The sequence below is a fragment of the Salmo trutta genome, chromosome 5, assembly GCF_901001165.1.
Source record: "Salmo trutta chromosome 5, fSalTru1.1, whole genome shotgun sequence".
In the NCBI taxonomy this organism is placed as follows: domain Eukaryota; kingdom Metazoa; phylum Chordata; class Actinopteri; order Salmoniformes; family Salmonidae; genus Salmo; species Salmo trutta.
This window is the reverse complement of record NC_042961.1, coordinates 14,975,055-14,995,619: the sequence shown is the minus strand read 5'-3', so window position 1 is coordinate 14,995,619 and position 20,565 is coordinate 14,975,055. Positions and strand designations below refer to the sequence as shown.

Genomic DNA, 20,565 nt, shown 5'->3' with positions numbered 1-20,565 from the left:
GCAGTCTTGGGTAAAAAGCAGAGATTTGAATGTCAGAAGGAAAAAGCCTAGTAATCAATTATAGAAAAGTGGAGGCAACAAACAGATGCTTCACTAAAAGAGAAGGCTAAAAGTGGTGATTTAAAAGTGGTGAGAGAGAGGGCATAAAGAGGTAGAGCATATAAGGAGAGAGGATAGAGAGAAACTAGGAGGAGGTTTAGTCTGGCTCCAGTGCTTTCCTACACTACCTCAGGCAACTTGAACCACACCTAAGGTTTCCTCCTTCTGTTCATCTGCACTCCAAGTGCAGACGATCTTCCCAAGGGCACTCTCTATTAGGCTACCCCCTAACTCTCACACCGTCCTTTCTCATCCACTAGTTAAGAGACTCCACACCCCATACCTCACCTAATGGAAAAGCGGAGGCTGAAGAAATGTTCAAACAAGGCTGTCTATGTGTAACAGTGTAGGTTCCGTCCCTCTCTTCGCCCCAACCCTACTTCAAGTCTAAGAGCGAGTGACGTCACCGATTGAAACGCTATTAGCGCGCACCACCGCTAACTAACTAGCCATTTCACATCGGTTACACTCACCCCCCCTTTGACCTCCTCCTTTTCCGCAGCAACCAATGATCCGGGTCAACAGCATCAATGTAACAGTGTAGGTTCCGTCCCTCTCTTCGCCCCAACCAGGGGCCTGTTGCACAAAACTAGGATAAGGGATTAAGCCAGGATATCTTGGTGATCCTGGCTCAATTGATCCGTAATCCGGTTGCACTAAAGATGGATAGGGGGCAGGAGGATATGTTATGGTATAAATTACCATGGAGATTTATTCTGTGGAGCTAGCCTGCTCCAGACCAGGCTAAATTCCAGGATCTATTTAATCTCATCCCTAATGTCAGTCAGCAGTCACCACAAATGGAAACCAATAGTTATTTCACTGCTCACTATACATTGTTATCACATATAACTAGACCCACTGTCATTATTTAAACGTTTGTGATCATTCATTTCAATGATTTTGGATAAAAAATAATTTTTAGATTATGTTGCTATCATTAGATAATTTACAGTTTCCCATAGACTATAAGGCTATATATAAAATGATAGAATATTAGGGCCACAGAGGGGAAAAAAACACAAGTAATAATATTGTAACCGGTTGTTTTAAAGGAGGACAGTTGTTAAAATGACAGATGTGGGGCATTTCGTGAAATTGTACTTCAGTATGGTTTCATAAACAAAGACATGCTGATGTGCCAGAATATTAAGTATCACATTGTCATAAGTATCAAAACTGTAAAAACAATATGTAGCTTTTCTGCAGAAAGAACCAGCCTCATACATTTATGACTTTATCCTTTTTCTTCAGTGTGGCCCTAGTACTCTGTCATATAAACAAATACACATTCCATATGAATATAAAAACACAATGTGTAACATTATGTTCCTTTAATGAATAAGGACAAAACAAAGCAGGTAAACCATCAGCTCCTTTCGAAACTGAAGTCACAGTGACTACAAGATGGAAAGCACAGAATCCAAGCATATTATACAAAATGATACATACACATTCAAAGGTCTGTATATAACACACCCTGCATGTCTGCACACTAAAATAAATGCAGGACAAATCCATACACATCAACTGAACAGACAAATGAATGGATGCAGTAGCCTCCCTGCAGCCTTGTATTACACACAGTATACCGCACAAACATCATAAGAGGCCAAACTCGTAAAAAAAACTAACCCAAAAAAACCCCAATTCCTCTGCCACCGCAGGACATATTTAACCAAAATTGAAAGCACACATACTAACTAAAATAATTCAACACATATTGGTCCCTCAGCAGCCGACCACTGTCGTCATCAGGGAAGATTGCCGGATTGTCCCAGTCCATGGCTGGTGGCACTCTGGGGGCCCTCTCCTTCCTCAGGCAGGCCACATTGTGGAGGACAGCACAAGCCACAGTAATATCACATGCCCTAACAGGGCTGACCCTTAATTTCTGAAGGCAGTGAAAGCGTGCCTTCAGGAGGCCAAAGGTCATTTCAACTCTGGCCCTGGTCCTGGCATGGGCATGGTTGTAGGCCTGCTGTGCTTCCTGGGGGTCTGTGAAAGGTGTCAGGAGAAAAGGCTGGCAGCCATACCCCCTGTCTCCCAGCAACACACCAGAGAATTCACCTGTCAACACAAAATCTCATCATTACTACCTCATAAACACAGTGATATTCTTGACACAGCCATGATGGTTATAAATAGGGGTTGTGTGGCTTACCTTGTGATAGGCACTGATAGATTTCAGAGGCCCGAAAGATTCTGGAGTCATGGACTGAGCCAGGCCATTTTGCCACAACATTGCTGATCACACAGTCAGCATTGCAGACCATCTGAAATCATAAGATGAGGAATATTACACCAATCAATGCACATCACTGGCAATGCAGAGTGTTCGTCAATGGACAATATCAAAAAGTTATGTTCACCTGAACATTAATGCTGTGAAAGGATTTCCTATTCACAAAATCGGCCTCATGGGCACCTGAGGGGGCTTTTATCCTTATGTGTGTGCAGTCCACTGCACCAATGACATTGGGGAAACCTGTCACACAAAGTAATGAGTATCCTACTATGTGTTAACAGTTGTCCTGTAATTTGTAGATCCTCTTACCTGCAATCCTATAGAACTCCTCTTTGATGTCACAGAGTCTTCTGTGGCCAGGGAAGGAGATGAAGACATCTGCTAATGCTTTGATAGCCAGACACACACTCCTTATTGTGCGGCAAATTGTGGCCTTGTTCAGCTGTTCTGCATCCCCCACTGAGTACAGGAAGGCTCCACTAGAAAAAAAGCGCAAGGCCACACAAACCATTTGCTCCACACTCAGTGCATGGCTCCGTGCAGTGCGGTGCTTAATCCTGGGACCCAGTAGTCTGCATAGATACCTGATGCCATCTGCAGAAAACCTGTATCTTTCATATAGATGGTCATCAGGGAAGGCCAGTGGGTCCAACCGGTCCCTGAAGACCCTTTCTCGCCTGAAGGCTCTCCTCAGCACAAGTGCTTCTTCATCCACCACATCTCGCACGAATGGGCATGCCATTGTCAGAGCAGAAAGGAACACACAATTTTGGGCCTTCATATAGGCTAGTGGCCACACCTGGTGCTGGGGGGGTGGGCAAAAGAGGGCGATGCCTTATAACGATGACTTGGTTGTACTGATTGCTGGGAAAATAAAAAAAACCTTAGAAAGATGCCACCGTCCTGTGTGCTCACAATAAGAGCTCATATGTCATGGCTCACTTGACTTTACGAGAATATACCTAATTTTTATTTTGAGCTGTGTCATCTTCTTGGAGCTGGGGGAGGAAAGAAAAATAATGATTAATACATTTGTGTTACAGTTAGCATACAGTGTACATTGAAGGCATATCTCACCTCCCTCTCAAGTTTTTTTATTTCAAGGTCCAGTTTCCTAATTGTCCTCTTTTTTATTTCGGACTCCAGTGCAAGATTTTCCATCTTTTTCTTCTTGTACTGAATGTCTATGTCTGCCAGTTCTATTTGGCGCCGGAGGTGGTTGCCATACAACTTTCTGATAGCTTGTGAGCTCTGTGAACACAATACAATTAGCGCAGCTGGAATTTGGCAGGATGTGGTGTCCTTTTATTAATACGCACTATGTTGCCAGGCTGGTTTTCCCACTGTATAGCATCTGGGTCCTGTAAAAGAAATTAGATTTTTTGATTTTGATGAGGACTCCTCACCATTGTAGAGTAAATAGTACTTTCACAGTCTTAACATGATACCTCATGCCTTCTGGAATCCAGAGAGATGGTCTCCTCCTCATCATCGTCTCCATCATGTGCTGTTGCTGCTGCACTGGGGCCTTCACCCTATCACATTTAATCGGATTCATATTGAAGCTAGTAGACAAGACATGCCAGGCCTACAGTATGCCTTTGATGGAGTACTCACTGGATCAGCATCGTCTGGTGCTTGTGCTGGTGGCTCTAACAGGAACACAGTGCTGCCAGACACTGCAAGGCAATAGGTAAACCAAAGTCAGACAGTCCAAATTTATTCAATATGAATGTGGTTGTATCCCATGTAGAGATGGAAGAACATACCTTGAATGAAGCAGGTGGCATCTTGGGAGGAACCTATGCTCGTCTCTTTCCCCCCAGGGATCCCCTCTAAGACGGGCCTGCCTTTATTTAGCTCCAAGGCCATGTCCTCTGCTGGGGTAAGGTCAGCCTTTGGTGACCCACCACCCGTGCCTTGTCTGTGGGTATTCTTTTTCACTGCTAAAACAGTACAGACAATGTGTGAGCAGGCACCTTCTGGGTACAATATATGCTTGTGCTTTGTTAAATATTAGTCAGGGACCATACCATTCTGCAGAATGTTCTTGTATTTGATTTTGACCTGCTGCCATGTCCGTTTTGGCCCGTTCATGTTTAATCTACACACACACACACACACACACACACACACACACACACACACACACACACACACACATTTAATGGAGTCACACTGCAAAAAATTACTTGGTATTTTTGTCTTGTTTTCAGTAAAAATATCAAAAAATCTATCATAGCTTTATACAGTGTGATGGAGTTACTTTACACAATTTCACTCATATCTGCAGTGCATTTCAATTAAAAAATTAACCGTTTCATAATTACAGTACAACTGCATTTTTGGAGATGTGAATTAAATATTTGAATTGTAATTGTGATGTTTCAGCGGAGCGGTGACTGTGTAATTGTGCACTACTTACGCATTCAGGCGGTCTGCAATACTTTGCCACGCTTTTTCTCTTTGCTTTATCACTGTGACGGTGTTGCCTTTCTTCTTAATTATATCTTTTACCTCCTCGTATGCCTCCATGAGGATTTGTGCTTCCGACGGGGAAAAGTACGCGGCTCTAGTTGCCATGGTAAATCAGTTAATCTGTGATCTGTGGCGGGGTCTATTTGAGTGAGCCGTGAGCGCGCACCTATCCAGGATTGGTTTCACCTGGCTTAATGAATCCGTGTCTGCTCATCCTGGCTTGGTCTTTGTGCAACCAATTAAGCCTGGACGCACATGTTTTGGCTTCATTGAGCTCAGCTGAGTCATTTATCCCGGATGTCTTAATTCTACTTTTGTGCAACAGGCCCCTGGGCTCGAACCAGGGACCCTTGCACACATCAACAACTGACACCCACGAAGCATCGTTACCCATCGCGCCACAAAAGCCACGGCCCTTGCAACGCAAGGGGAAACCCTACTTCAGGTCTCAGAGCAAGTGGTCACCGATTGAAAAGCTATTAGCGCGCACCACCGCTAACTAACTAGCCATTTCACATCGGTTACACTCACCCCCCTTTTGACCTCCTCCTTTTCCGCAGCAACCAATGATCCGGGTCACGGCACCAATGTAACAGTGTAGGTTCCGTCCCTCTCTTCGCCCCAACCTGGGCTCGAACCAGGGACCCTTGCACACATCAACAACTGACACCCACGAAGCATCGTTAAGGGGAAACCTTACTTCAAGTCTAAGAGCGAGTGACGTCACCGATTGAAACGCTATTAGCGCGCACCACCGCTAACTAACTAGCCATTTCACATCGGTTACATATGGAACATGCTGTAAACCCTTTTTTTTTGCAGGAGCAAAACTTCCTCTCATTTAGTTTGTCTAATTTTCTAGGTTCGTACAACAAAACGTGTCTAGTAGTCATGTCCTTAACAAACACTTCTGTTGAAGATGATGTACAGTAACTACAGAGGAGGAGGTTTAAAGTTTGAAACAGCAAGATAAGATGGATGACGGTGGTTTCACCCTCCCTAAGGTTCCATTTAAAGGGTCTCGTTTATCACAATTAACCTGTGTAACATCTATTAAGAAATCGCTAATTAGATGTTAGTCTGAGTTTAATGAAACGCAACAGGCTCTGAGGACTAGGAAATCAATGGTTATTGATTGGAGCATTATGATGACTTGTGTAACAGACCTTTGTGTCTATAAGGCAGGAGAAGTGGAAATGATTACAAAAGTTTCTGACACCACAAAAGACGCTGGAAAAGTGGGAAAGCAAGAAGTCGATGAAAATTGCTAGTCTACTTACCTTACAGTCGCATCTCATCCACCTATTTTCTGCCTGACCAACGAGAATATGCATTTTCTTTTCAGACAGCAGACAAACACTTTACTCTGACTGAAGTGTACTGCACAATAGTTCACCCTAGAACATGTGGATAGTTGCTTGTTGGAAACTGGCAGATTTGCTCATAGTTGTGATTGTGACCATGTTGTTTTTAAACCCATGTTCCTGACCTACCACAGAATGTCATTTATCAAAGTAGACACATCCATTTATCAAACAAGACACGTGTCAATTTTAAAATCTCCCATGCATTCCACTGTAAATCAACCTTAAACAATTCATCACTGTACAAACCCCCCCCCCCATTTTTATTTGTGACACCAAAGCCATTTCACTGCCTCTCAACACAATTCCATTACTCCCCAATCACTATAGAAAGACCATCCACAACACTGTTGGCTTGCTGTAGTGTTGATATAAAAAATGCCAGCTGTACATTCTGAATTCATGCTGGGTTTGTGCTGAGGATTCTGGTGACTGTCACGCCGATTGCCACGAGACGAGATCAAAGGCTCTGCCAGATACTTTGAAGTCATCCGCCATCTAAATATAATTTGATTGGCTGCCTGTCCCTCAACAAAAAAAGGGCCCCTTATGGGCAGTCATTAATAAAGGGGGGTGTAATCAAATTGAGCTGTTTCAATGTCCAGGGGGAAAATATATTTCTTGCTATCTTTTCCTTTCTCAAGAGTGTGCTGCCTGGTGAGGAAACTGTATGTCCGAGCTCCAACAAGCGTATGAAGTATCTATTCTTGATGAAAATACATGACATACCATGGTGATTTATTTGATTTTTTTTAAAGAATATAGAAGGATATTGTACGTACCAAGAATGGATCTATATCTTTCAAATCACATACTGTAACTGGCTTGATATTGTTGGCCTTGTGGAATTCTACCACACAAAGCTCTAACTCACTAATAAAACAACCAGCCATAGAGAACTGGTAGTGTATCGCAAAGAGGTGAAGTAGGCTGAACATGCAGACACCAAACACCCATGAACTAATACGCACCATCTGCCCCGTGCCAAGGAGATGATTACAACAGGATTTCATCATGTCAAACCAGTGGCTGCTGCAGTAATGTATGTCATGGCACCTTACTCAAGGACAACTCTGCCAAAGCCCAGCTTCCAAACCTGCCCCAAAAACTACTCTTTAGCATTTGCACGGAATTAGCATTAGCTTGACACAAATCCTGTCTGGACTCCGAACGTATCCTCTTATCCTGGACATGCCAGTGCCTACTGTAGCCTGTCTATCAAACCTCTCTTCTCTGATATAGGTTCCCAGTGTGGCTTAATACATTTTCAATTAGACCGTGCCACTGTGGGTTTACTCACTTCTGGCTTATTGATATTAATGTGATGTGTTGCTAATGGTAAGATAAAGATTGTGATTGATGAAGAAACAACCACCTTGTCATAGGTGAGACATAGAGCCACAAACAGGAGCGCTAAGCTTCAATCCGGCACTCATTTCTGGTATACCTCCTGAAGACTTTTTCAATGTCTGACATGATTGACTAATCCCTCCTCATCTAATCCTAAATATTGGTCGGCAGGAAACAGCGTAGGATGGCTAGGGAGCTTCATGGGAGCTTCCTGCTGGGACTTGGATGCACACTGTGTCCCATTTAAAAATATATATATATCCCACTGACTGATTTCTCAAATCCACTCCATCCACCCCAGCAGATTTGTTATTGTGATTATGTTAGGGACATTTTTTTTAAATAGTTTTGCTCAAATATGGGTCAACGTAGTGGGGGGTGATATTTTCTCTGATATTTCCCACTCAACTCATTGGTCCCATGAAGTGGATGCTAAGCTACAGGACTGTTTCGCTAGCAAAGACTGGAATATTTTCCGGGATTCAACATTGAGGAGTTTACCACATCAGTCTCCAGCTTCAATAATAAGTGCATCGATGACGTTGTCCCCACAGTAACCGTACGAACATACCCCAACCAGAAGCCAGAGATTACAGGCAACATCCGCACTGAGCTACAGGTTAGAGCTGCCGCTTTCAAGGAGTGGAACACTAATCCGGACGCTTATAAGAAATCCCGCTACAACCTCCGATGAGCCATCAAACAGGCAAAGCGTCAATACAGTACTAAGATCAAATCCTACTACCCCAGCTCTGATGCTCAACGGATGTGGCAGGGCTTTGAAACTATCATGGATTTGAAAGGGAAGTCAAGCCGCGAGCTGCCCAGCGACACGAGCCTGCTAGATGCCTTTAATGCTTGCTTTGAGTCAAGCAGCACTAAACCATGCATGATCTTGCTCCGTAGCCGATGTGAGTAAGACCTTTAAACAGGTTAACGTTCGCAAGGCTACGGGGCCAGACGGAATACCAGGATGCGTACTCAGAGCATGCACTGACTCAGAGCATGCGTCCGAACGGATGTTATTATTTGAATATGAGTATGAGTATTCATTTTTTGAGGCCCAATACATAGGCCTATTTTAACACTGAAAATGATTTTTCTAAATGTAATTAAAATATCCATGTGATATTGTTACGTACAAGGATACACCATGACATTTCAAATTATTAATTTAATAAAACAACAAACCTTTCAATGTATTTTTATGACGTGAGCACCATAAAAAAGGCTGGTAGCTGGACGGTAGCCTTCATGTGTGTAGCATGTTGTATATGTTGGCCAATCAAACCGCCAAATAGGCTCAATGTGTAGCAAGTGGAGCGAGAGTTCACCAATGTAATGCAAGATGGAATAAAATGACGGAATTAAAAGTTAGAAAAATTAGAAGGAGTAAGCTACAACGAGTAACCAACAGGTAGGCTGTTGTTATATCTGAATGGGGTTTGGGAGAAAGTGCTGCATGATGTGGCCTCAATTAGCTTAGCTAGCTATAGCTGGCTAGCTTAGCTAGCGAGCTTTTCTAGACTACTCCAGGAAAGACAGACACTGTTACAGTGCATTCGGAAAGTATTCAGACCCCTTGACTTTTTCCACATTTTGTTAAGTATTCAGACCCTTTGCTATGAGACTTAAAATTGATCTCAGGTGCATCCTGTTTCCATTGATCATCCTTGAGATGTTTCTACCAATTGATTGGACATGATTTGGAAAGGTACACACCTGTTTATAAAAGGTCCCACAGTTGAAAGTGCATGTCAGAGCAAAAACCAAGCCATGAGGTCAAAGGAATTGTCAGTAGAGCTCAAACCAAAAAATGTCTGCAGCATTGAAGGTCCCCAATAACACAGTGGCCTCCCATCATTCTTAAATGGAAGCAGTTTGTAACCACCAAGACTCTTCCTATAGCTGACCACCCGGCAAAACTGAGCAATCGGGGGAGAAAGGCCTTGGTCAGGGAGGTGACCAAGAATTCGATGGTCACTCTGACAGAGCTCCAGAGTTCCTCTGTGGAGATAGGAGAACCTTCCAGAAGGACAACCATCTTTGCAGCACTCCACCAATCAGGCCTTTATGGTAGAGTGGCCAGACGGAAGCCACTCCTCAGTAAAAGGCACATGACAGCCCGCTTGGAGTTTGCTAAAAGGTACCTAAAGACTCTCAGACCATGAGAAACAAGATTGTCTGGTCTGATGAAACCAAGATTGAACTCTTTGGCCTGAATGCCAAGCGTCACGTCTGGAGGAATCCTGGCACCATCCCTACGGTGAAGCATGGTGGTGGCAGCATCATGTTGTGGGGACGTTTTTCAGGGGCAGGGACTGGGAAACTAGTCGGGATCGAGGGAAAGATGAAAGGAGCAAAGTACAGAGAGATCCTTGATGAAAACCTGCTCCATAGTGCTCAGGATCTCAGGCTGGGGCGAAGGTTCACCTTCCAACAGGACAACGACTCTAAGCACACAGCCAAGACAACACAGGATTGGCTTTGGGACAAGTCTCCAAATGTCCTTGAGTGGCCCAGCCAGAGCCAGGGCTTGAACCCAATCGAACATTTATGGAGAGGCCTGAAAATAGCTGTGCAGCAACACTCCCTATCCAACCTGACAGATCTTGAGAGGGTCTGCAGAGAAGAATGCGAGAAACTCCCCAAATACAGGTGTGCCAAGCTTGTAGCGTCATACCCAAGAAGAAGCAAGACTGTAATCGCTGCCAAAGGTGCTTCAACAAAGTGCTGAGTAAAGGGTCTGAATACTTATGTAAATGTAATATTTCAGTTTTTTAAATCTAGAAAATAAAAAATAGGGGGCAGGGACTATATATATATATATATATATATATATATATATATATATATATATATATATATATATATATTATTTTTTTCATCTATTTAATAAATTTTAGAATAAGGCTGTAACATAACAAAACGTGGAAAAAGTTAAGGGGTCTGAATACATTCCCGAATGCATGGTATATGGGATGATAGTGAAATGATAGTGTTTCACAGTATTACTTACCTGCCAGTGTTGTGATTGGCTTTGATATTCGATTGATTTCTGCCCCCGGAGCGGCATCTGTTGTCGAAATGGGAAAGCGGTTCTGACTTTGTGGCTGTGTTACCTTGTGGAAATCTCTCTGTAATTTCCTGGTTGATAAAATACGACACTGTTCGCTCACTTTTAGTTTATGCAAGAAAAAAATCCCTGAATAGTGTAGGGAATCATTGTACCATCTAAATCGCTGTCAACTAGTGGATACAATTTTTATGTCTCTCTGTCTAGTATGAAGGAAGTTAGAGGTAATTTTGCAAGCCAATGCTAACTAGCATTAGCGCAATGACTGGAAATCTATGGGTATCTGCAAAACATAAAAATGGTATCCACAATTTCATCTGACTCTGGGGAAGTAGATAAAGGACCTCATGTTAATTGAAGTATCCCTTTAAATACTCTACCCACGCATTTTACCAATGAGAAACAGCCCTATCACATCAGGTTCAATTAACATTCAATAGCGTGAATTTCAATATCCATATCCTGATGATAAATATACATGAATAACCTTAAGCAGACATCAATAAAGGTGCTAACATACCTTACCATAAATACACTTAGGGATGTTACCCAACAATGAAAACCAAATCAAATTTTATTTGTCACATACACATGATTAGCAGATGTTAATTGTATTTATTTATTTATTTTTATTTCACCTTTATTTAACCAGGTAGGCAAGTTGAGAAGTTCTCATTTACAATTGCGACCTGGCCAAGATAAAGCAAAGCAGTTTGACACATACAACAACACAGAGTTACACATGGAGTAAAACAAACATACAGTCAATAATATAAAAATAAAAATAAGTTTACATACAAAGTGAGCAAATGAGGTGAGATAAGGGAGGTAAAGGAAAAAAAGGCTGCTGGAGGCTGCTGGAGCGCATTCTACAGGTGGGTGCTGCTATGGTGACCAGCGAGCTGAGATAAGGGGGAACTTTACCTAGCAGGGTCTTGTAGATGACCTGTAGCCAGTGGGTTTGGCGACAAGTATGAAGCGAGGGCCAGTCAACGAGAGCGTACAGGTCGCAGTGGTGGGTAGTTTATGGGGCTTTGGTGACAAAACTGATGGCACTGTGATAGACTGCATCCAATTTATTGAGTAGGGTATTGGAGGCTATTTTGTAAATGACATCGCCGAAGTCGAGGATCGGTAGGATGGACAGTTTTACGATGGTATGTTTGGCAGCATGAGTGAAAGATGCTTTGTTGCGAAAATGGAAGCCAATTCTAGATTAAACTTTGGATTGGAGATGTTTGATGTGAGTCTGGAAGGAGAGTTTACAGTCTAACCAGACACCTAGGTATTTGTAGTTGTCCACATATTCTAAGTCAGAACCATCCAGAGTAGTGATGCTGGACGGGCGGGCAGGTGCAGGCAGCGATCGGTTTAAGAGCATGCATTTAGTTTTACTTGTATTTAAGAGCAGTTGGAGGCCATGGAAGGAGAGTTGTATGGCATTGAAGCTCATCTGGAGGGTTGTTAACACAGTGTCCAAAGAAGGGCCAGAAGTATACAGAATGGTGTCGTCTGCGTAGAGGTGGATCAGAGACTCACCAGCAGCAAGAGCGACATCATTGATGTTTACAGAGAAAAGAGTCGGCCCAAGAATTGAACCCTGTGGCACCCGCATAGAGACTGCCAGAGGCCCGGACAACAGGCCCTCCAATTTGACACACTGAACTCTATCAGAGAAGTAGTTGGTGAACCAGGCGAGGCAATCATTTGAGAAACCAAGGCTGTTGAGTCTGCCGATGAGGATGTGGTGATTGACAGAGTCGAAAGCCTTGGCCAGGTCAATGAATACGGCCGCACAGTATTGTTTCTTATCGATGGCGATTAAGATATCGTTTAGGACCTTGAGCGTGGCCGAGGTGCACCCATGACCAGCTCTGAAACCAGATTGCATAGCGGAGAAGGTGCGGTGGGATTCGAAATGGTCGGTAATCTGTTTGTTGACTTTCGAAGACTTTAGAGAGGCAGGGTAGGATTGATATAGGTCTGTAGCAGTTTGGGTCAAGAGTGCGAGTGCGAGTGTAGCTAAGTGCTTGTGCTTCTAGTTCCAAACATGCAGTAATATCTAACAAGTAATCTAACAATTTCACAACAACTACCTCATACACACAAGTGTAAAAGAATGAATAAGAATATGTACATAAAAATATATGCATGAGCGCTGGCCGAACGCCATAGGCAAGATGCAGTGGATGGTAAGGGGGACAGTATATACATATGAAATGAGAATTGTAGGGTATGTAAACATTATATTAAGTGGCATTGTTTAAAGTGGCTAGTGATACATTTATTACATCTAATTTTATTATTAAAGTGGCTAGAGATGAGTCAGTATGTTGGCAGCAGCCACTCAATGTTAGTGATGGCTGTTTAACAGTCTGATGGCCTTGAGATAGAAGCTGTTTTTCAGTCTCTCAGTCCCCGCTTTGATGCACCTGTACTGACCTCGCCTTCTGGATGGTAGTGGGGTGAACAGGCAGTGGCTCTGGTGGTTGTTGTCCTTGATGATCTTTTTGGCCTTCCTGTGACATCGGGTGGTGTTGGTGTCCTGGAGGGCAGGTAGTTTGCCCCCGGTGATGCTTTGTGCAGACCTCACTACCCTCTGGAGAGCCTTACGGTTGTGGGCGGAGCAGTTGCCGTACCAGGTGGTGATACAGCCCGACAGGATGCTCTCGATTGTGCATCTGTAAAAGTTTGTGAGTGTTTTTGGTGACAAGGTTGAAGAGGCGCTGCTGCGCCTTCTTCACCACGCTGTCTGAGTGGGTTGACCATTTCAGTTTGTCCATGATCTGTACACTGAGGAACTTAAACCTTTCCACCTTCTCCACTACTGTCCCGTCGATGTGGATAGGGGGCTGCTCCCTCTGCTATTTCCTGAAGTCCACGATCATCTCCTTTGTTTTGTTGACAATGAGTGTGAGGTTATTGTCCTGACACCACACTCGGAGGGCCCTCACCTCCTCCCTGTAGGCCGTCTCGTCGTTGTTGGTAATGAAGCCTACCAATGTAGTGTCGTCTGAAATCTTGATGATTGAGTTGGAGGCGTGCATGGACACGCAGTCATGGGTGAACAGGGAGTACAGGAGAGGGCTGAGAACTCACTCATGTGGGGCCCCAGTGTTGAGGATCAGCGGGGTAGAGATGTTCTTTCCTACCCTCACCACCTGGGGGCGGCCCATCAGGAAGTCCAGGACCCAGTTGCACAGGGCGGGGTCGGGTCTCGACGTTAATGACGAGTTCGGAGGGTACTATGGTGTTAAATGTTGAGCTGTAGTGGATGAACAGCATTCTTATAGAGGTATTCTTCTTGTCCAGATGGGTTAGGGCAGTGTGCAGTGTGATTGCGATTGCGTCGGCTGTGGACCTATTGGGTCGGTAAGCAAATTGGAGTGGGTCTAGGGTGTCAGGTAGGGTGGAGGTGATATGGTCCTTGACTAGTCTCTCAAAGCACTTCATGATGACGGAAGTGAGTGCTACGGGCGATAGTCATTTAGCTCAGTTACCTTAGCTTTCTAGGGAATCGGAACAATGGTGGCCCTCTTGAAGCATGTGGGAACAGCAGACTGGGATAAAGATTGATTGAATATGTCCGTAAACACACCAGCCAGCTGGTGTGCGCATGCTCTGAGGACGCGGCTAGGGATGCCATCTGGGCCGGCAGCCTTGCGAGGGTTAACACGTTTAAATGTTTTACTCACCTTGGCTGCAGTGAAGGAGAGCCTGCAGGTTTTGGTAGCGGGCCGTGTCGGTGGCACTGTATTGTCCTCAAATCAAGCAAAGAAGTTGTTTAGTTTGTCTGGGAGCAAGACATTGTGGTCCGCGACGGGGCTGGTTTTCTTTTTGTAGTCCGTGATTGACTGTAGACCCTGCCACATACCTCTCGTGTCTGAGCCGTTGAATTGTTAGTCTACTTTGTATCTATACTGACGCTTAGCTTGTTTGATTGCCTTGCGGAGGGAATAGGTACACTGTTTGTATTCGGTCATGTTTCCGGTCGCCTTGCCTTGATTAAAAGCAGTGGTTCGCGCTTTCAGTTTTGCGTGAATGCTGCCATCAATCCATGGTTTCTGGTTGGGGAAGGTGTTAATTGTCACTGTGGGTACAACATCACCGATGCACTTGCTAATAAACTCGCTCACCGAATCAGCGTATTCATCAATGTTATTGTCCGACGCTATGCGGAACATATCCCAGTCCACGTGATCGAAGCAATCTTGAAGCGTGGAATCCGATTGGTCGGACCAGCATCGAACAGACCTGAGCACGTGGGTTTCCTGTTTTAGTTTCTGTCTATAGTCTGGGAGCAACAAAATGGAGTCGTGGTCAGATTTTCCAAAAGGAGGGCGGGGAGGGCTTTGTATGCATTGCGGAAGTTAGAATAACAATGATCCAGGGTTTTACCAGCCCAGGTCGCGCATTCGATATGCTGATAAAATTTAAAATCCCCAGCTACAATAAAATATAAAATCCCCAGCTACAATAAATGCAGCCTCAGGATATGGATAGAACCGTTTTCAATCACAGAGGAAAACAAGGTAATCATTAACATTTCTGAAGATTTACCTTAACGTTTGAATTGCTAAACATGATGACATTATAAAGCTAACTTCTGATCGTTACATGCATAAGAAAGAGTAGCATTTTACCGGGAGACACACAACAATAGGTTTCGGCGCCAAACCGATGCTCTATACTCAAGCTCCTTATATATGTTTCTCTTCTTTTACAGGTGACCAGCAACAACCAAGTGGACATCTCAAACCACATTATTATCAATAAATAAATAGGCTTCTCATCAACTGTAAATCATCATCAGTGTCTGGTTATTCATATAGGCATGTCTTTAGATTAAGTGACGGAGGACATACAGGACAATTGTCACATCCACACACTCCAGCCACCCAATCCATAGACTGTTCTCTCTGCTACTGCATGGCAAGCGGTACCAGTGCACCAAGTCTGGAACCAACAGGACCCTGAACAGCTTCTACCCCAAACATATGACTGCTAAATAGTTAATCATATGGCTACCCGGACTACCTGCATTTGCACTAATACTCTTGCACAGACTCTACCCACTCACTAACACTGACACCCCACTCACACTGACACACACATACACTACATACGCCCACACACATAATCCGCACACTCATGCATACTGACGCAACACACACTCACTCACACTTTCACACATACGCTGCTGCTACTGTCTTATCTATCCTGTTGCCTAGTCACTTTACCCATACCTACACTACCGTTCAAAGGTTTGGGGTCACTTAGAAATGTCCTTATTTTTGAAAGAAAAGCAATTTTTTTGTCCATTAAAATAACATCAAACTGATCAAAAATATAGTGTAGACATTGTTAATGTTGTAAATGACTATTTTAGCAGGAAACGGCTGATTTGTTTATGGAATATTTTCATAGGCGTACAGAGGCCCATTATCAGCAACCCCCACTCCTGTGTTCCAATGGCATGTTGTGTTAGCTAATCCAAGTTTAGAATTTTAAAAGGCTAATTGATCATTAGAAAACCCTTTTGCAATTATGTTAGGACCGCTGAAAACTGTAGTTCTGATTAAATAAGCAATAAAACTGGCCTTCTTTAGACTAGTTGAGTATCTGGGGCATCAGCATTTGTGGGTTTGATTACAGGCTCAAAATGGTCAGAAACAAAGAACTTTCTTCTGAAACTCGCCAGTCTATTCTTGTTCTGAGAAATGAAGGCTATTCCATGTGAGAAATTGCCAAGAAACTGAAGATCTCTTACAATGCTGTGTACTACTCCATTCACAGAACAGTGCAAAGTGGCTTTAACCAGAATAGAAAGAGGAGTGGGAGGCCCCGGTGCACAACTGAGCAAAAGGACAAGTACATTAGAGTGTCTATTTTGAGAAACAGACGCCTCACAAGTCCTCAGCTGGCAGCTTCATTAAGTAGTACCCGCCAAACACCAGTCTCAACATCAGCAGTGAAGAGGCAACTCTGGGATGCTGGCCTTCTACCTCAATTTCCTTGTACCCCTGCACGTCACATCAACTCAGTACTGGTACTGCCTGTATATAGCCATGTTATTTTTACTCGTTATTGTTATTTACAGTGTATTTATTCCTCATGTCAATATTTATTTTTTATGACATTTTTTATCTTTAACTCGACATTGTTGGAAAAGGATCCGCAAGTAAGCATTTCACTGTTAGTCTACACCTGTTGTTTATTTTTTTTTAATTAACTAGGCAAGTCAGTTAAAAACAAATTCGTATTACAATGACGGCCTACTCCAGCGATGCTGGGCCAATTGTGTGCCGCCCTATGGGACTCCCAATCACAGCCAGATGGGATGCAGCCTGGATTTGAACCAGGGACTGCAGTGATGTCTCTTGCACTGGGATGCAGTGCCTTAGACCGCTGCGCCACTCAGGAGCCCAATGAAGTTTATGAAGCATGTGACAAATAAAAATGTATTTGATTTGATCTTGTCAGTGTCTGTGATATGTCAACTCAGCTCACTCCTCTTTTCCTTACTGTAGTTTCTATATTCCAATAGAGTAATCTAGTAAATTTTGTTCCTCTGAATATCTCTGAACTCTTGTCTCTGTTTCCTTCATCTCACATACTAGCAAGGAAACACCTAGGGGCTCTCGCTCGTTAACATCCATTGGTTCCTGAGCCGAATGGACAGATGTTCCAGTTCTGCTTGCCAAACCACAAATCCTTTCTAACAGACTTAAGTATAGCACCACAAAACATACTTCTTAGAAATAAATACTCTGTATAGTATTTGAGGCACAGCTTTGGAGGACAGCACTCAGCTACCTACAGCATAACTACACCTACACCTACCTACAGACCCAACTACACCTACACCTACCTACAGACCCAACTACACCTACACCTACCTACAGACCCAACTACACCTACCTACAGACCCAACTACACCTACGTACCTACAGACCCAACTACACCTACACCTACCTACAGACCCAACTACACCTACCTACAGACCCAACTACACCTACGTACCTACAGACCCAACTACACCTACACCTACCTACAGACCCAACTACACCTACTGCACTCATGGATTAACTCTTGCTCGCTCTTTCTTTCTCTACACACAGACACCCACACACACACCTACACACTCCCAAACATGTTCCAGTTACCATGCGCTCTGATGTCACTTTGATTATGCAGCTGTAGAGATGGGTGTTCCTGCAGCTCCTCAGCCAACGCTTGGGGTGGGACTCACCATGTCCATCTGCTCATCGCCTGCAGTGTGAAACATACACACACACACACACACGCACACTAAAATAATATAATTAACTCATCAGCGATTCTTCAGTGTATGAGTGTACAGTATGTCATTCAAGGTCACACCCAAACCCTGCCCCTGCTCCTCTAGCTTCCCAATGCTGTATATTTTACCTACACCTAATCCCTAACAGCTCACACCTCACTCAGAATACTGTACAAGGCCATTAACCAGAGTGTGTCCTACTTCTGTCTAGTCCTCTGAAAGGGATTGTGTTTTTTATGTGGAGCTGAAAATATACCTGGTTTTGATGTCTCTATTTCCTTTTCTGTTCCTTCCTCTTTTAGGGGCCTGTTTGCGAGCCATTACACTGAGACACATTATCTGGACGATGGCAGTGCAGTCACTGGTGCTCCCAACTTTACGGTAGGCTGGATGTCGAGTGCTTCTGACATTCATGTTTGACTGAACATTGTGTGCTGCTGACTTTAAAGGATGGACCTTTAAAGATGTCATGTAAACGGATGATTCAAATGGCCCTCCGGTAATGTTGAGGACACATATCTGAATTATAGACATGGCGTTGGCATCCAAAAGATCAAATGTTATCATCCGGTAAATGGAGAATGACTAACTTAGTTTTCAGTGGGGAATATCTGTACAGTTATTGACATACAGCCATATTTACATGTAGACCTAACAATTGGTGAATTGATACAGGGTTAGGTACCTTAAGGGGAGTCAGGTATTAATATATTTACATTATTGCACAAAGCACCGTGCATGTAAGTCCTCCAGGACCAGAACATGCTACATCTCAATGGCTGTCAAGGCCATTTGGCTTCGTTAGCTTACAGTTTGATTTACAGTAATTAGCTACTGTAAGTACGCAGATGCTATTGCCAGGTCTCACATCTTGGTCAACTGAACTTTTGCTACTCTTCCTTAAAGTAATTAGCTCAACTGTTGAAGGTTTGACAAAAGGACAGCACATCAGCTTTTCTAGGCCAGCCTTCAGGTACAACGTGTTGAAGCATTCTGGGATAACCAAGCCAACCAAGCCTCATTAGTGACTTTCGCTTAGTTAGCAGGCTTGTTCCCGCTTCACAGTTGGAGTGAGATTGAAAATATGACTTAATTGAGCAGAGGTGAGGACAGCTTGACAGGTGCGTGGCAGTTGGAAAGGGAAATGCTTTCTGATTTGGCACTGATTGACAATATAATTTCCTCAAAGCTAAACTGTACGAATACCCATTCTTGCATTCTAAATAGTAGGTTGAATGGGTATGCAAAAATGTAAAGTTTTATATTATGTGAAATTTCTCAAATTGAGTATGCTTTAAATGCCATGACATCATACCCTTTTTAGACTTTTCAGATGTTTGACCTATGAAAAACCAACTGTCAAAAACCACTTATTTTGAAAGTAGATTACCTTGTATCTGGCTGCTATTTTCGTTTAAAAGGTCACTATCCAAAACACAACTGAAAGTATTTATGGACATTATATAACCATAAATTGGTACACACTCAAAAAATGAATCACAGTGTCCTAAAGAAAGATGAAGAAGCTAAGGTAAATGCTAAACCTAGTGTTTCCCAATATATGTCTATGGCACCGTTCATGTTTAATGTAATGGAAGTGAAGTGAAGGCCATTAAGCCTAGCTGGTGACTCAGCAATGTATATTATATATTCATAGCAATGCTTTTTCAAATAGTTTCACATAAAGAGTCTCATTCCTTTCCTTTCAGAGGAGTAAGGGAGTCTCTTTTGGAGTCAAGTCAGCACAGCTGAAGTGATTGTGTAAAAGTATGAACTGGCTGTGGAAAATGCCAGCCTCAAGTATTTCCTCACAGTTCAGTATTGACATTCTGTATTTTTCAAATAGACTTTTGGCTAACAAATCAGTTGGTCTTGGAGGGATTAGTGTAGACTTGAAAGAAGCCTGTCAGCCATAATACAGAGGTTTGTTTTCACTCCAAACCAGACAGTTCCTCCTCATCATACTGTCTCAGACAGACCTTAGCTACATTATGTCTCTGTACACTTAGATGGCTTCCTTTCCACTTCTCAAGTCCATGGTTGACCATGTGTGAAACAAAAGTACGGTAAATCCATTTGAAATCAATCACTTTTTGACAGCATCCCTTTTGATTTAAACATTCCATACATGTTTGCCAATGGAAGAAGTGGTCAGAAAGTGACATTTTGCACCTAAATGCCAAAACATTCAGGAGATAAAGGTGCTCAAAGTTGACCCATTTTGCATACACTACCATTCCATGAGACATCCATGTCTTCATCACTGGAAAAGATAAACGGTTGAGTTTGATATCATTTAAAAGCTTACAAACAGGTTAGTCAAACTATTTGATCTTTTCAACAATAATTCTTTGGGGGGAAAAATTTTGTCATTTTCTTACCTTTAACGTCAATTATCTAAAAACGTACAAACTCAGATTTAGCTTTGACCCTATTTTACGTCATCTGAGGTTTTTGTGTTGTGCCTGCCATCTGTTGAGACAACATGCTCTTGAATATAGGGTGGGTGTCATTTCAATCGATCCCCTCCAAATGTCGATCCCCTCCAAATCAAACCCACCCAACCCCCCCATGCTCTAACAGAGTCCCACCCCAAAACCAGATTTAAAGCAGGCATGATATACAATGAGTAATATAATCAAATAGT

The 20,565-nt window shown here is 43.2% G+C and overlaps 1 protein-coding gene and 1 long non-coding RNA gene across 5 annotated transcripts in view; one reads left to right on the top strand and one right to left on the bottom strand.

Moving 5' to 3' along the window:
* Positions 1 to 20,565, top strand: part of LOC115193720 (disintegrin and metalloproteinase domain-containing protein 12) — a 154,175-nt gene that overhangs the window by 72,922 nt on the left and 60,688 nt on the right. For all 3 annotated transcript variants that reach the window (XM_029752665.1, XM_029752664.1, XM_029752663.1), the window contains one exon: positions 18,221 to 18,299. In XM_029752665.1, the coding sequence (XP_029608525.1) occupies positions 18,221 to 18,299 (79 nt within the window). The remainder of the gene's footprint in view (positions 1 to 18,220; positions 18,300 to 20,565) is intronic.
* On the bottom strand, positions 3,795 to 4,471 carry LOC115193721 (uncharacterized). 2 transcript variants are annotated; one of them, XR_003878221.1, is made up of 3 exons: positions 4,381 to 4,436; positions 4,117 to 4,293; positions 3,795 to 4,026 (listed from the first exon to the last, which is right to left on the bottom strand). It is a non-coding gene; the product is annotated as an uncharacterized LOC115193721 (long non-coding RNA). The 2 variants fall into 2 exon arrangements; XR_003878220.1 differs by having other exon boundaries at positions 3,825 to 3,882; positions 3,965 to 4,026; positions 4,117 to 4,471.